Here is a 17,686-nt window from a genome sequence, read left to right as displayed (position 1 = left end):
AGAAACATTTTCAGGCAGAGAGTGGAGCAGATGTGATGGTCTGAGTGGCCTTATTTATGCTCCTATGTTTTATTGTCTTACCTACTTTCCACTCATCTGAATGTCCCACTGCTCAGCTGCTTCTTGCGTTTTATTTACTACCTTGATTTTCTTTTTCCTTGAGCCCTCACCCACTCCAGCGAACTCAGAGCCTGTCCTTGGGTTCCCAGCCCAATGCCAAACTAGTTTAAAGTCCATCCAACAGAGCTCGCAAAACTACCTGCAACAATATTACGTAACACCAGGTTATAGTCCAATAGGTTTATTTGGAAGCACTAGCTTTTGGAGCACTGCTCCTCCATCAGGTGATTGTGGAGAATAAGATCATGATCACAGCATTTTTAGCCAAAAGAGTCCAGTGTCATGGAGATCTGATACAGGAAACAATCTTAGAATGTGTGAACATGATCTTAACCACCACAACCACCTGATGAAGGAACGGCGCTCCAAAGGTTAGTGCTACCAAACAAACCTGTTGGGAAGTACAGACTGGGAGCAACTGTTCCACAGAAAGGGCACAGCAGACATTTGGAGACTATTTAAGGAGCAGTTGTTGCGAGTGATGCACGAAGTTGTTCCTCTGAGACAGGTGAGAAGGGGTAAGATTAAGGAACCTTGGATGACGAGAACAGAGGAGCTTCTCGTCAAAAGGAAAAATGGCAGCTTACGTAAGGTGGAGGAAGCAAGGATCTAGCACAGTTTTAGAGGATTACAGACTTGCTAGAAAGGAGCTCAGAAATGGACTGAGGAGAGCCAGGAGGGGGCATGAAAAAGGCTTGGCAAGAAGGATTAGGGAGAACACAAAGGCATTTTACTCATATGTGAGGAATAGGAAAATGATCAGGGAGAAGGTAGGGCCCATCAGGGATAGCGGAGGGAACTTGTGTGTGGAGTCTGAGCAGGTAGGGGAAGCTCTCAATGAGTTTTTTGCTTCAGTTTTCACTAGGGAAAGGGACCTTGTTGTGAATGAGACCTTTGAGGAGCTGGGGTACAGGCTTGAACAGATCAAGATTGATGAAGCTGATGTGCTGGACATTTTGGAAAACATTAAGATTGATAAGTCCTCAGGGCTAGACCAGATTTATCCCAGGCTGCTCCAGGAAGCGAGAAAGGAGGTTGCTAAGCCTCTGGTGAAGACCTTTGCCTCCTCACTCTCCATGAGAGTCATACCGGAGGATTGGAGAGAGGTGAATGTTGTTCCTTTTTTCAAGAAAAGTAATAGGGAAATCCCTGGCAATTACACAAGTCATTCTGTGGTCAGCAAGGTTTTGGAAAGAATTCTGAGGGATAGGATTCATGACTATTTGGAAAAGCATAGCGTGATTAAAAGCAGTCAGCAAGGCTTTGTGAGGGGCAGGTCATGCCTCACAAAGTACTTTGAGGAGGTGACGAGACATGCCGATGAAGATCGAGCAGTGGATGTGGTGTATATGGACTTCAGCAAGGTACTTGATAAGGTTCCCCATGGTAGGCTCATTCATAAAGTCAGGAAGTATGAGATACAGGGAGATTTGGCTAATTGGATTCAGAATTGTCTGGCTGACAGAAGGCAGAGAGTGGTTGTAGATGGAAAGTATCCTGCCTGGAGGTCAGGGGTGAGTGGGGTCCCACAGGGCTAGGTTCTTGGGCCTCTGCTCTTTGTAGTTTTTATAAATGACTTGGATGAGGAGGTTGAGGGGTGAGTTAGTAAATTTGCAGATGACAGAAAGGTTGGAGGTGCTGTTGATAGTATCGTGGGCTACTGCAGGCTGCAGCGTGACATAGACAGGATGCAGATCTGGGCTGAGAAATGGCAGATGGAGTTCAACCTGGATAAATGTGAAGTGATGCATTTTGGAAGGTCGAACTCGAATGCTGAATATAGGATTAAAGACAGGATTCTTGGTAGTGTGAAGGAACAGAGGGATCTGGGTGTGCAAGTACATAGAACATAGAACATAGAACATAGAAGAATACAGCGCAGTACAGGCCCTTCGGCCCTCGATGTTGCGCCGATCAAAGCCTACCTAACCTACACTAACCCACTATCCTCCATATACCTATCCAATGCCCGCTTAAATACCCATAAAGAGGGAGAGTCCACTACTGCTACTGGCAGGGCATTCCATGAACTTACGACTCGCTGAGTGAAGAACCTACCCCTAACATCAGTCCTATATCTACCCCCCCTTAATTTAAAGGTATGCCCCCTTGTAATAGCTGACTCCATACGTGGGAAAAGGTTCTCACTGTCAACCCTATCTAACCCCCTAATCATCTTGTACACCTCTATCAAATCACCCCTAAACCTTCTTTTCTCCAAAGAAAACAACCCCAAGTGCCTCAGCCTTTCCTCATAGGATCTTCCTACCATACCAGGCAACATCCTGGTAAACTTCCTCTGCACCCGTTCCAGTGCCTCCACATCCTTCCTATAGTATGGCGACCAAAACTGCACACAATATTCCAGATGCGGCCGCACCAGAGTCTTATACAACTGCAGCATGACCTCAGGACTCCGGAACTCAATTCCTCTACCAATAAAAGCCAGTACGCCATATGCCTTCTTCACTGCACTATTTACCTGGGTGGCAACTTTCAGAGATCTGTGTACATGGACACCAAGATCCCTCTGCTCTTCCACACTACCAAGTAGTCTACCATTAGCCCAGTAATCCATCTTTTTATTACTCTTACCAAAGTGAATCACTTCACACTTAGCTACATTGAACTCCATTTGCCACCTTTCTGCCCAGCTCTGCAGCTTCTCTATATCCCGCTGTAACCTGCTATATCCTTCCTCACTGTCTACAACTCCTCCGACTTTCGTATCATCCGCAAACTTGCTCACCCAACCTTCTAACCCTTCCTCCAGGTCATTTATAAAAATGACAAACAGCAATGGTCCCAAAACAGATCCTTGCGGAACACCGCTAGTGACGGCACTCCAAGATGAACCTTTGCCATCAACTACTACATAGATCCCTCAAAGTTGCCACCCAAGTGGATAGGGCTGTTAAGAAAGCATATGGTGTCTTGGCTTTCATTAACGGGGGGATTGAGATTCTGAGCCATGAGGTTTTGCTGCAGTTCTACAAGTCCCTGGTGAGACCACACTTGGAATATTGTGTCCAGTTCTGGTCGCCCTACTATAGGAAAGATACAGAGGCTTTGGAGAGGGTGAAAAGAAGGTTTACCTTGATGCTGCCTGGACTGGGGGGCTTGCCTTATGAAGAAAGGTTGAATAAGCTCGGACTTTTCTCTCTGGAGAGAAGGATGAAAAGAGGTGACCTGATCGAGGTATACAAGATAATGAGAGACATGGATAGACTCAATAGCCAGAGACTTTTCCCCAGGGCAGGATTGACTGGCATGATGGGTCATAGTTTTAAGGTGTTAGGTGGAAGGTATAAAGGAGATGTCAGAGGTAGGTTCTTTATGCAGAGAGTTGTGAATGCATGGAATGCGTTGCCAGTGGTGGTTGTGGAAGCAGAATCATTTGGGATATTTAAGCGACTGCTGGACTTGCACATGGACAGCAGTGAGTTGAGGGGAGCATAGGCTAGGTTATATTATTTTAGATTAGGATTAACCCTCAGCATAACATCGTGGGCCGAAGGGCCTGTTCTGTGCTGTACTTTTCTATGTTCTATGTTCTAATTCATCTCAGTGACACTGAAGGAATGGTGATGGATTTCCAAGTCCAGGTGGTGAGTGGCTTGGAGGGGTATTTTCATATAGTTCCCATGTATCTGCTGTGGCTGGGAAAGCACAGCAGGTCAGGCAGCATCTGAGGAGCAGGAGAATTGACGTTTCGGGCATAAGCCTTTCATCAGGAATGCCCGAAATATATCATTGCACTCCTGAATTGTGCCTGACAGATGGTGGATTCAGGAGGTGACTTATTCACTGCAGGAATCTTAGGTCTTGTAGCCACTGTATTTATATGGTTCATTCAATTTCTGGTCAGTGGCCACCATGAAGATGTTGATAGTGGGGCATTTGGTGATGATAATCTTTTTGAACATGAAGGAGAGGCGATGGCCTAGTTGTATTATTGCAAGACTGTTAATCCAGAGTCCCAGCTAAATTCCTGGGGACCTGGGTTTGAATACTGCCACAGAAGATGGTGGAATTTGAATTCAATAAATATCTAGAACAAAGATACTAATGATGACCATAAATCGATTGTCAATAGTCAGGATCTGGGTCACTAATGTCCTTTAGGGAAGGAAACTGCCATCCTTACCTGGTCTGACCCTCATGTGACTCCAGATGGACAGCAATGTAGTTGACTCTGAACTTAGGCTTGGGCAATAAATGCTGGCCTAGCCAGTGATGCCCTTGTCTCGTAAATGGATTTAAAAAAAATATGCTAGATTTCTCTTGTTAAAAGAGGTTCATTGCCTGGCAATTGTGTAGTGCATCTATTACTTGGCAATAGCCAGTCCAAACTTGGATAAAATAAATGAGGCGTACAGTTATCAGCAGACAATCCCAATTTTGACTTTATGATGGAGGGAAGGTCAATGATGAAACACCTGAAGATGGCTGAGCCCAGGACACCATCCTGAGGAACTACTCCAGATGTTGTGGAGCCGCAACCATTTTCCGATGTGCCAGGAATTACTCCAAAGTAAAATCAGATCTTTTATTTTGATTCCCGTTGACTCCACTTTCCTAGAGCTCCTTGATGCCACAGCCAGTCAAATGTGATCTTGATGTCTAGGGCTGTCACAAGACAGGAGATTCTGTGGGAATGAAAGAGACTTGGGGCTGCAGTGTTGCCTCCCAGGTGCCAGGGTCTGTGATGTCTCAGATCATGTTTTCAGGATTCTTAAGGGGGAGGGGGATCAGCTCCAGGTCATGGTCCACATAGGCAACAATGCAAGGGATGTAAGGAAGAAATTGAGGGAGCTAGGGTAGAAGCTTAGAGATAGAACAAAGAGTTGTTATCTCAGGTTTTTTGCCTGTGCGACATGCTTGTGAGGCAAGGAATAGAGAGAGAGAGGAGTTGAACAAGCTCTACAGAGATGGTGCAGGAGGGAGGGTTTTGGATACTTGGAAAACTGAGGCTCTTTCTGGATAGGTGGGACTGTTACAAACAGGATGGTCTTCACCCAAATCAGAGGGGTACCAATACCCTGGGAGGGGGGTGTGTGGAAATTTGCCAATGCTCTTTGGGAGGGGGGTTAAACTAATTCAGCAGGGAGATGGGAACCTGAATTGTAGCTCCAGTGTCCAGGAGGTTGAGAGTCGTGAGGTCATGAATCAGGTTTCAAGGTCGCAGGAGTGTACCGGCAAGCAAGAAGTTGGTTTGAAGTGTGTCTATTTCAACACCAGGAGCATCTGAAATAAAGTGGGTGAACTTGCAGCATGGATTGGTACCTGGGACTTTGATGTTGTGGCCATCAGCAATAACATTAGCAAATTTGCTGATGATACAAAGCTGGGTGGTAGGGTGAAATGTGATGAGGATGTTAGGCGATTACAGGGTGACCTGGACAAGTTAGGTGAGTGGGCAGATGCATGGCAGATGCAGTATAATGTGGATAAATGTCTGGTTATCCACTTTGGTGGCAAGAACAGGAAGGCAGATTACTACCTCAATGGAATCAAATTAGGTAAAGGGGCTGTTCAGAGAGATCTGGGTGTTCTTGTACACCAGTCAATGAAGGCAAGCATGCAGGTACAGCAGGTAGTGAAGAAGGCTAATAGCATGCTGGCCTTCATAACAAGAGGAATTGAGTATAGAAGCAAAGAGGTGCTTCTGCAGCTGTACAGGGCCCTGGTGAGACCACACCTGGAGTACTGTGTACAGTTCTGGTCTCCAAATTTGAGGAAAGACATTCTGGCTATTGAGGGAGTGCAGCGTAGGTTCACGAGGTCAATTCCTGGAATGGCGGGATTACCTTACACGGAAAGACTGAAGCGACTGGGCTTGTATACCCTTGAGTTTAGAAGACTGAGAGGGGATCTGATTGAAACGTATAGGATTATGAAAGGATTGGACACTCTGGCAGGAGGAAACATATTTCCGCTGATGGGGGAGTGCCGAACCAGAGGACACAACTTAAAAATACGGGGTAGACCATTTAGGACAGAGATGAGGAGAAACTACTTCACCCAGAGAGTGGTGGCTGTGTGGAATGCTCTGCCCCAGAGGGCAGTGGAGGCCCAGTCTCTGGATTCATTTAAGAAAGAATTGGATAGAGCTCTTAAAGATAGTGGAGTCAAGGGTTATGGAGATAAGGCTGGAACAGGATACTGATTGGGAATGATCAGCCATGATCATATTGAATGGCGGTGCAGGCTCGAAGGGCTGAATGGCCTACTCCTGCATCTATTGTCTATTGTCTATTGTCTATTTCAGAGACATGGATAGAGCAGGGACAGGAATAGTTGTTGCAGGTTCCGGGATTGAGATATTTCATTAAGAACAGGTAAGGTGGTAAAAGAGGGGGAGGTATGGCATTGTTAGTCAAGGACAGTATTATAGTGGCAGAAAGGATGTTTGATGGGGACTAGTCTACTGAGGTAGTATGGGCTGAGGTTAGAAACAGGAAAGGAGAGGTCACCCTGTTAGTAGTTTTCTATAGGCCTCTAAATAGTTCCAGAGATGTAGAGGAAAGGATAGCAAAGATAATTCTGGAAAGGAGCGAGAGTAACAGGGGAGTTGTTATGGGGGACTTCAACTTTGGAATGGGATTGAGGTAAACAAGGAGGAGGTGCTAGCAATTCTGGAAAGTTTGGAGTGGATGAGATTTATCCTCAGATTCTCTGGGAAACCAGGGAGGAGATTGCAGAAACTTTGTCTTTGATCTTTATGTCATCATTGTCTACAGGAATAATGTCAGAAGACTGGAGGATAGCAAATGTGGTTCCCCTGTTCAAGAAGGGGAGTAGAGACACCCCTGGTAATTATAGACCAGTGAGCCTTACTTCGGTTGTGGATAAAGTGTTGGAAAAAGTTATAAGAGATAGGATTTATAATCATCTAGAAAGGAATAAGTTGATTAGGGATAGTCAACCGGGTTTTGTGAAGGGTAGGTTGTGCCTCACAGACCTTACTGAGTTCTTTGAGATGGTGACTAAACAGGTGGATGAGGGTAAAGCGGTTGATGTGGTGTATTTGGATTTCAGTAAGGTGTTTGATAAGGTTTCCCACGGGAGGCTATTGCACAAAGTACAGAGGCATGGGATTGAGGGTGATTTAGCGGTTTGGATCAGACATTGGCTAGCTGAAAGAAGACAGAGGGTGGTGGTTGATGGGAAATGTTCATCTTGGAGTTCAGTTACCAGTGGTGTATCACAAGGATCTGTTTTGGGGCCACTGCTGTTGGTCATTTTTATAAATGAGCTGGATGAGGGCATAGAAGGATGGGTTAGAAAATTTGCCGGATGACGCTAATGTCGGTGGAATTGTGGATAGTGCAGAATGATGTTGCAGGTTACAGAGGGACATAGATAAGCTGCAGAGCTGGGCTGAGAGGTGGCAAATGGAGTTTAATGCGGAAAAGTGTGAGGTGATTCACTTTGGAAGGAGCAACACAAATACAAAGTATTGTATGGGCTTTTGGTAAGATTCTTGGTAGTGTAGATGAGCAGAGAGATCTCGATGTCCAGGTACATAGATCCTTGAAAGTTTGCCACTGTTAAGAAGGCATACAGTGTGTTAGTTTTTATTGGTAAAGGGATTGAGTTTCGGAGCCACGAGGTCATGCTTCAACTGTACAAAACTCTGATATGGCCACACTTAGAGTATTGTGAACAGTTCTGGTCATTGCATTATAGGAAGGATGTTGAAGCTTTGGAAAGGGTTCAGAGGAGATTTACTAGTATGTTGCCTGGTTTGAAGGGAAGGTCTTATGAGGAAAGGCTGAGGGACTTGAGGCTGTTTTTGTTAGAGAGAAGAAGGTTGAGAGGTGACTTAATTGAGACACATAAGATAATCAGAGGGTCAGATAGGGTGGACAGGGAGAGCCTTTTTCCTCGAATGGTGATGGCTAGTATGAGGGGACATAGCTTTAAATTGAGGGATGATCGATATAGGACAGACGTCAGAGGTAGGTTCTTTCCTTAGTAGTGGAATACTAGGGGTGTGGAACGCACTGCCTGCAACAGTAGTAGACTCGCCAACTTTAAGGGCAGTTAAATAGTCATTGGATAAACAGCAGAGAGCGGCGGGAGCTGGGCGGAAGTTCAGGCGGAGCGCAAAGCCGGTCGGGAAGGTAAGTGATTGTTATTTGAGTGGGTGTGTTCTAAACCCCAGGTCCTACAAGGTAGGGTCTCCCTCCCTCCCTCCTCCTCTAACCTAAATTAAGAGTCCACAGCCTTGCCACAAAAAGAGGGTCTAAGGAAGTTTGGATCGAAGAGTGAGGCTTCAGCTCAGGAGTCATAGACAAGGAGGTTGAGTGAAGTGATTCCGCTACAGTTGAAGAGGGTGAAGACATGACTGCCCAGCTGGTTCAGTGCGCTACGTGCTTGATGTGGGAGGTCAACGACTCTGGTGTGTCTGGCTCGTATATGTGTGGAAAGTGTGAGCACATTCAGCTATTGACCGAGCATATTGCAGCACTGATGAAAGAACTCGAGGACCTTAGGCTCATCCGAGAGAACGAGATCTTTCTGGACAAGACCTTCAGCGAGGTTATTACACCAATCGTACCAGAAGAGAGCAGACGATGAGGAAGGCAGAGAGGAGACAGGTGCAAGAGACCCCGGGGGAAGTACCTGTCAGGAACAAGTTGAATCTTTTGGAAACAGTAGAGACTGATGACACTGCCAGTCCGTGAGGCGGCCAGGTCTGTCAATCAAAAGTTGGCGTGGAGACAGAGTGGAAGAGTCAGACATCGCACAGAGCCGTGGGAATAGGGGACTCCATAGTGAGAGGAACTGACCGGGGTTTTTGTGGCAGCAGGCGGGACTTAAGGATGGTGTGTTGCCTTCCTGGTGCCAGGGTTAAAGACATCACAGACAGAGTGCAGGAAATCCTCAAGGACGAGGGTGAAGAGCCAGAGGTGGTGGGACATGTCGGCACAAATGATATCGGGAAGAAGAGGAGGAACATACTACAGCGGGACTTCGGAGAACTAGGAAGAAGGCTGAAAAGCAGGACGTCCAGGGTGGTTATCTCCGGTTTGCTTCCAGTTCCTCGGGCTGGTGAGGACAGAAACAGGGAGATAATGGACTTGAACGTGTGGCTGGAGAACTGGTGCAGGAAGCAAGGATTTAAATTCTTGGATCACTGGGGTATGTTTTGTGGTAAGCATAAATTCTACAAGAGAGACGGTTTGCACCTTAATAGGTTAGGGACCAGCATTCTGGCAGGCAGGTTTTTTACTGCAACACAGCTACGTTTAAACGAAGTAGCGGGGGGGGGGACAAACTGAATGTTCAAAAAGGAAATTGAAGGGAAAGTTAGAACAAGAGAAGTCAAGAAAGACAACTGAATCAATGAGGCAGAAAACTCAGAAAGGGATCATGCTGCAAGGTTGAGTGAAATAGGGGTTGATGGGAAGGGTGAGGGCAGTAACAAATTAAAAATACTATACATGAATGCACGAGGCATTAGAAATAAGATGGATGAGCTTGAGGCTCTTTTGGAAATTGGCAGATACGATATTGTGGGGATAACGGAGACGTGGCTTCAAGTGGACAGGGCCTGGGAAATGAATATTCAAGGCTACACGTGCTATCGTAAGGACAGACTGACGGGCAGAGGGGGTGGGGTGGCCTTGTTGGTAAGGGAGGATATTCAGTCCATTGCGCGGGGGGACCTAGAGTCAGGGGATGTAGAGTCAGTGTGGATAGAGGTGAGAAATACTAAGGGTAAAAAGACCCTCTTGGGAGTTATCTACAGGCCCCCAAACAGTAGTCTGGATGTCGGATGTAAGTTGAATCAGGATCTGAAATTGGCCTGTCGCAAAGATGTTACTACAGTTGTTATGGGGGATTTTAACATGCAGGTAGACTGGGAGAATCAGGATAGTATTGGACCTCAAGAAATGGACTTTGTGGAGTGCCTCCGAGATGGATTCTTAGAACAGCTGGTGCTGGAGCCGACCAGGGAGAAGGCAATTCTGGATCTGGTATTGTGTAACGAACCAGAATTGGTCAGAGACCTCGAAGTGAAGGAGCCATTGGGAAGTAGTGACCATAATACAATAAGCTTCAATCTGCAATTTGAAAGGGAGAGGGTACAATCGGAAGTGACAATATTTCTGTTGAATAAAGGGAACTATGGAGCTATGAGGGAGGAGCTGGCCAAAGTTCAATGGTGCAATACCTTAGCAGGGATGACCGTGGAGGAACAATGGCGGATATTTCTGTGTATACAGGATCAGTTCATTCCTAAAAGGAAGAAAGATCCCAGGAGGAGGCATGGGCGGCCGTGGCTGACGAGGGAAGTTAAGAAACATATAAAGTTAAAAGAGAAAAAGTATAACATAGCAAAGATAAGTGGGAAAACTGAGGACTGAGAAGCTTTTAAAGAGCAACAAAGGATTACTAAGAAGGAAATACGCAGAGAAAAAATGAGGTACGAAGGTAAACTGGCCAAAAATATAAGGGAGGATAGTAAAAGCTTTTTTAGGTATGTCCAAGGCAAAAAAATGGTTAGGACTAAAATTGGGCCCTTGAAGACAGAAACAGGGGAATATATTACTGGGAACAAAGAAATAGCAGAAGAATTGAATGGGTACTTCAGATCTGTGTTCACTGGGGAAGACACAAGCAATCTCCCTGAGGTAACAGTGGCTAAAGGACCTGAACTTCAGGGAATTTATATTTGCCAGGATTTGGTGTTGGAGAGACTGTTAGGTCTGAAGGTTGATAAGTCCCCGGGGCCTGATGGTCTACATCCCAGGGTACTGAAGGAGGTGGCTCGGGAAATTGTGGATGCGTTGGTGATTATTTTCCAGAGATCGATAGATTCGGGATCAGTTCCTGCGGATTGGAGGGTGGCTAATGTTATACCACTTTTTAAGAAAGGTGGGAGAGAGAAAGCAGGAAATTATAGACCAGTTAGTCTGACCTCAGTGGTGGGAAAGATGCTGGAGTCTATTATAAAGGATGAAATTACGACACATCTGGATAGTAGTAACAGGATAGGTCAGAGTCAGCATGGATTTATGAAGGTGAAATCATGCTTGACTAATCTTCTTGAATTTTTTGAGGATGTAACTCTGAAGATGGACGAGTGAGATCCAGTAGATGTAGTGTACCTGGACTTTCAGAAAGCTTTTGATAAAGTCCCACACAGGAGGTTAGTGAGTAAAATTAGGGTGCATGGTATTGGGGGCAAAGTACTAGATTAGATTGAAAATTGGTTGGCTGACAGGAAACAAAGAGTAGTGATTAACGGCTCCATTTTGGAATGGCAGGCAGTGACCAGTGGGGTACCGCAGGGATCCGTGCTGGGACCGCAGCTTTTTACAATATATGTTAATGATATAGAAGATGGTATCAGCAATAACATTAGCAAATTTGCTGATGATACAAAGCTGGGTGGCAGGGTAAAATGTGATGAGGATGTTAGGAGATTACAGGGTAACCTGGACAAGTTAGGTGAGTGGGCAGAGGCATGGCAGATGCAGTTTAATGTGGATAAATGTATGGTTATCCACTTTGGTGGCAAGAACAGGAAGGCAGATTACTACCTCAATGGAATCAATTTAGGTAAAGGGGCAGTACAGAGAGATCTGGGTGTTCTTGTACACCAGTCAATGAAGGTAAGCATGCAGGTACAGCAGGTAGTGAAGAAGGCTAATAGCATGCTGGTCTTCATAACAAGAGGAATTGAGTATAGAAGCAAAGAGGTGCTTCTGCAGCTGTACAGGGCCCTGGTGAGACCACACCTGGAGTATTGTGTACAGTTCTGGTCTCCAAATTTGAGGAAAGACATTCTGGCTGTTGAGGGAGTGCAGCGTAGGTTCACGAGGTCAATTCCTGGAATGGCAGGATTGCCTGACACTGAAAGACTGAAGCGACTGGGCTTGTATACCCTTGAGTTTAGAAGACTGAGAGGGGATCTGATTGAGACATATAAGATTATGAAAGGATTGGACACTCTGGCAGCAGGAAATATGTTTCCGCTGATGGGTGAGTGCCAAACCAGAGGACACAGCTTAAAAATACGGGGTGAAATATTTAGGACAGAGATGAGGAGAAACTACTTCACCCAGAGAGTGGTGGGTGTGTGGAATGCTCTGCCCCAGAGGGCAGTGGAGGCCCAGTCTCTGGATTCATTTAAGAAAGAGTTGGATAGAGCTCTCAAGGATAGTGGAATCAAGGGTTATGGAGATAAGGCAGGAAGAGGATACTGATTAGGAATGATCAGCCATGATCATATTGAATGGTGGTGCAGGCTCGAAGGGCTGAATGGCCTACACCTGCACCTATTGTCTAATGTCTATAATGGAATAGTGTAGATATATGTGCTTCATATTGGTTCTACAGATCGGTGCGATATCGAGAGCTGAATTATGTTCTATATAGTCAAATGTGTAATCCTCACCAACTAATGAATTTCCAGGTTACACAGAACAATATAGTACAGGAACAGAGCCTTTCACCCACAAACTTGTGCTGAACATGACACCAAATTAAACTAATCCTTTCTGCCTGCCCCTGGTCAATATCCATCCATTCCTTGCATATTCATGTGCTTATCTAAGCCTCCCTTAAATGCCCCTAACGTATCTGACTCTACCACCACCCTTGGCATTGTATTCCAGACTCCCATCATGTACTGTGTAATGAAGAAAAACTCGCCCCTCACATCTCTTTTGAACTTTCCCCCTCTCATCTTAAATATATTCCCCCTAGTATTAGGCATTTCAAGTCTCAGAAAAGATTCTGACTGTCAACCCTGTCCAGGCATCTCATAATTTTATAGACATCTACCAAGTCTCCCCTCACCCTCTGTCACTCCAGAGAAAACAACCTGTGTTTTTCTAGCCTCTCCTTCTAGCTCATACCCTCTAATCCAGGCAGCATCCTGGGAAACCTCTTCTGCACTCTCTCCAAAACCTCCACATCTTTCCTGTAATGTGGTGGCCAGAATTGAACTCAATACTCTACGTATGATGTAATCAAAGTCTTATAAAGCTGCAAAATGATAATCTGACTTTGTGCTCAATTCCCTGACCACTGAAGGTAAGCATGCCCATTCCCCTTCTTCACCACTGTATCAACTTGCATGGCCACTTTCAGGGAGCTATGGACTTGAACCCCAAGATCCCTCTGTCCATCAAGGCTGTTCAGGGCCCTGCCATTAACTGTATACCTTTCCTTAACATTTGATTTCCCAAAGTGCAGCATCTCACACTTATCCAGGTTAAACTCCACCTGCCATTTCTCCACCCACATGTACAACTGATTTATATCCAGCTGAATCCTTCCACAACCTTCTACACTATCCACAACTCCACTGACCTTTGTGTCTTCTGCAAACTTACTAACCCGCTCACCTCCATTTTCATCCAAGTTGTTTATATCTCACGAACAGCAGAGATCACAGTACGGATCCCTGTGGTACACCATTAGACACGGAGCTCCAGCCTGAAAAACACCCTTCCACCATTAATCTCTGCCGTCTATGGGCTAGCCGATTCTGAATCCATGTGGCCAAGACACTTTGGATCCCATACATCTTAATCTTCTGGATGAGCCTACAATGAGGGACCTTGTCAAAAACCATTTAGACAACATCCACTGCTCTACCCTCATCGAGCACCTTTGTTGCCTCCTCGAATAATTCACTCAGGTTAGTAAGACATGACCTGCCCTGCACAAAACCATGCTGACTGTCCCCAATTAGGCCATGCTTTTCCAAATGTGCATAAATTCTATCCCTAAACATTCTCTCCAATTGCTTCCCAACTATGGATGTGAGACTCACCCATGTATGGTTTCCTGGATTATCCCTATTTCTCCTCTTGAACAGAAGAACAACATTAGCTGCTCGCCAGTCCTCCAAGGCCTCTCCTGTGGCTAATGAGGATACAATAATCTTGCTCAAGGCCCCAGCGATCTCCTCTCTTGTCTCTCTCAGGAACCTGGGGTAGATACCATCAGGCCCTGGCTGCTTTATCCACCTAAATGCTCTTTAAGGCACCCAACACCACTTCTTTCTGCATTTGAAAATGCCCTAGCATATTAGCCTGCTCCACACAAATCTCACAGGCCTCCATATCCTTCTTCTGGGTGAATACTGATGCAAAGTACTTATTTAGGATCTCACCCACATCCTCTACTCCAAGCACAAGTTCCCTTCTTTATCCTTGAGAGGTTCTACCTCCTCCCCAGTTATCCTCTTGTATTTAATGGATGCATAGAATGACCTGGGATTCTCTTTCACCCTGTTTAACAAGGATCATTTCACGGCACCTTCTTGCACTCCTAATTCCCTGCTTGAGTGATGGTAATCTATTGTTCTGGGGCCTTGATTCTGAATTTCACCTTATCCTGTTAGAAAACCTCACAGGCTCTGAGCCCAAAGAGAAGCAAAGAAAACTACCACTCCCTTCACCCCCACCAACCCCCCACCAACCCCCCACCAACCCCCCACCTCCCCCCACCAACCCCCCAACCAACCCCCCCACCAACCCACCTCCCCCCCACCAACCCCCCACCTCCTCCCCATCAATCCCCCACCTCCTCCCCACCAACCCCCCCACCTCCCCCCCACCAACCCCCCAACCTCCCCCCCACCAACCCCCCTCCCCCCCACCTCCCCCCCACCTCCACCCCAGCCCCGCTGCACCATTTTCTCTCATTGCCAAACTATATACTCACTCACACTGTGTCTGACTCTGAATGGGTTCTCTCTGTCCTGACTGTGTGAAGCTTACTTATCCTGTCCACCTTCTCTTGTCATTTCAATCCTGCCACCACACTGCAAACCCTCCCCTCTTTCACTTACTTTCAAACCAACATGCCCATTCTAAAAGATGAGAGACTTAACAAACAATTCAGGTCTTTTTCAATGTATAATTTTAGTTACATCACACTGTAAACTTTTTCTATAAATTCTGTATCTTACAATCCTCCACAACCACCTGATGAAGGAGTGTCACTCCGAAAACTAGTGCTTCCAATTAAACCTGTTGGACTATAACCTGGTGTTGTGTGATTTTAAACTTTGTACACCCCAGTCCAACATTGGCATCTCCAAATCATAATCACCTTTTCTTCTTCACCATCCTTCCTTGAAAAGGGGGGACAAAGCTTTTCGCGGTGCCTCAGTACTCATGACAATAAATTCAATTCAATTCACCCTTTATCCTCCTTGTCACTTTCTCTCCCTCCTTCACCCTGTCTTTACTTTCCCCCCCATCCAGTATCACCTCCCTTATCCCCACTTATCTGCTTGCATCACATCCAACCTCACCCTCTCTACTGCAGCTTCACATCTGTTCTGCCTCCCCACGTCAATCAATCTCAATGATTCCATCTCTCTTGGCCCCTCCATCTTCCTTACTGCCCTGACCTGCTCCACTACCCTTTCTCTCACACTCCAAACACATCCATCTCTGCTCTTCCCTCCCCTCACTTCTCTTCCCTGTGTCTTACATTTCTCTTCCATTCTATCCTCCTCCCCTCTTCCCCTTCCACTTCATCCTCTCACCCCACCCCCGCCACACAACCACAAACCTATTCCCTCACCTCCCTGATCTTGGGTAGTTCCACCTTCAGCAACCATCACAGTTGGCTTCACCAGAATACCCAATGTAAATGTGTGTAAGGGCAGGGGTCCCCAGCAGCAGTTTAGTTCTTCCTCTGTATTTCTATTTAAAGGATCTTACCTTTCGAACCATTTGGACAAATTCCTTGGAGTCCTTTGGAGGTAGCCCCAGCAAAGGGCGGGTGCAGCAATCCAGGGTTGAAGCATGAGCTACCAGCAGAATATTTCCTGAAATATTCCAGAAGGAATCATACAGCTCTTTAGAAAAATGGTTTTTGGAGTTTATTTTCATCATTTCAAAGAGAAGGGTACCATCTTGAACAGATGTTTAGATCAGAGTGGTGCTGGAAGAGCACAGCAGTTCAGGCAGCATCCAAGGAGCAGGAAAATCAACGTTTCGGGCAAAAGCCCTTCATCAGGAATAGAGGCAGAGAGCCTGAAGGGTGGAGAGATAAAAATCTTGAACAGATGTAAGGGCCAAGCAGAACATAGTATCCACAGGAAATGGATGCCTTGACCAATTTAAACTGTCGTCAAATGAAGTAGGTAGTTATTGGTTGTTTGAAAGTTACAGGATAGGATGAGAGAATAGCTTGGTAATATGTAGCTTTGTTTGGACAATAACAGATGGTGGACCTTGTTTTGAGGCCCTCAATTATAGCAAGACAAGATAGCAAGACAACGGGTTTCCCTTAAACAGCTGACTATCACAGTGCTTCTCATACACATTCTCACACTTATCTCTTGAACCATTTTTACTGATATTAGTCCCTCAAATGATGACAGGGTGAGTGAGGCTCAGGGAACATTTTCTGCTGCTGTGTCTGGCTGGGTAAGATGATCAGAGATGATGCCAAGCATCGCAAGAATGGCCCAAGGCTAATTACTGCCAGAATAGGAAAAAGTATCGATCATTAACTTGGTCCAAACTTACACCACATTAATTGTGAGAATGTAATGTAAGATTAATGCCTGTTTAGTGTCATTGTGGGTCAACACACACAGCATAGGGACTGCAGTGGTTCAAGAAAGCAGCACACCATCACATCCTCAAGGGCAACTAGGGACGCCCCACAAATGAGTAAAAAAAAATTTACATATGATAGATTATGTATTGATTTGCGAGTGATATGACGTAAGCTCCTTAAACAATGAACATTTTAATGAACTATGAATCCGTTAGTTCATAGCTGCTGCTCTTACCTTCATCCCTGTTGTCTATAATTGCTTTCATTACCGAAGAACATCGATTAAAGTAGTCTTCATATGTTTCTGATGGAACCAGATTGCAGACAGGAATATGGACACTATCAAAAAGCACAAGGATTTATATTTTTTATCAAATTAGTCATAAATATTTCCCAATTGTTCTTGGTGTGGGTCTTGTTGCAACAGGCTGTACCATGGATGGTTGCTTGGCTTTAATAGAACTACAGAACAATGATTTTTGCACATTACACAATCCCCCTCCCACAAAACCTCAAGCCAGAAGATTGGTGCAGCCCCAAATTCCAAACAATGTAGAAAACACTTCATTTGTGTGTTGTGTATAATTATCAGTTTAAAACAATCGTATACCATTTTTCCCTGTGTTAGCAAATCAGAAATAGCTTTTTGACACCTCCCCAGTTCCACAGGAATGTCGGATTGTTACTCCTGACTGGAGATGTGTAGATTTGGTAAATATCTTGGATTGCCTTGGGAAGGTGTGTCCTGAATATAAGAATTTTCATTCCAGTTAGTAGTTGGGGCACACCTACAGATCCCTGAATGCAGCAGGGTAGGTAAATAAGATGTTTAAGAAGGCGAATGGAATATTTACCTCTATTAGCCAGAGGCAGAGAATGCAAGAACAAGGAGGTTAAACTAAAGCTGTATAAAATACATATAACAGGAAGGATGTGATCACACTAAAGCAGGTAAAGGGGAGTTGACCAAGCTGCTGCCTGGGCTGGAGAGTCTGTGCTACAAGGAAAGATT

General features: G+C 45.4%; 1 protein-coding gene across 1 annotated transcript in view; it reads right to left on the bottom strand.

Annotated features, from left to right (window-relative positions):
* The window catches only part of LOC140485883 (ubiquitin-associated and SH3 domain-containing protein A-like), a 171,580-nt gene that overhangs the window by 14,631 nt on the left and 139,263 nt on the right, over positions 1–17,686 (bottom strand). Inside the window, exons 12-13 of the mRNA XM_072584332.1 lie at positions 16,910–17,013; positions 15,828–15,934 (exon numbers count right to left, since the gene is read on the bottom strand). Of these exons, the coding sequence (XP_072440433.1) occupies positions 15,828–15,934; positions 16,910–17,013 (211 nt within the window). The remainder of the gene's footprint in view (positions 1–15,827; positions 15,935–16,909; positions 17,014–17,686) is intronic.

This window comes from Chiloscyllium punctatum, chromosome 15 (assembly GCF_047496795.1).
Source record: "Chiloscyllium punctatum isolate Juve2018m chromosome 15, sChiPun1.3, whole genome shotgun sequence".
NCBI classification, from domain to species: Eukaryota; Metazoa; Chordata; class Chondrichthyes; order Orectolobiformes; family Hemiscylliidae; genus Chiloscyllium; species Chiloscyllium punctatum.
The sequence above is the reverse complement of the archived record's forward strand: the minus strand, read 5'-3'. Positions and strand labels throughout refer to the sequence as shown.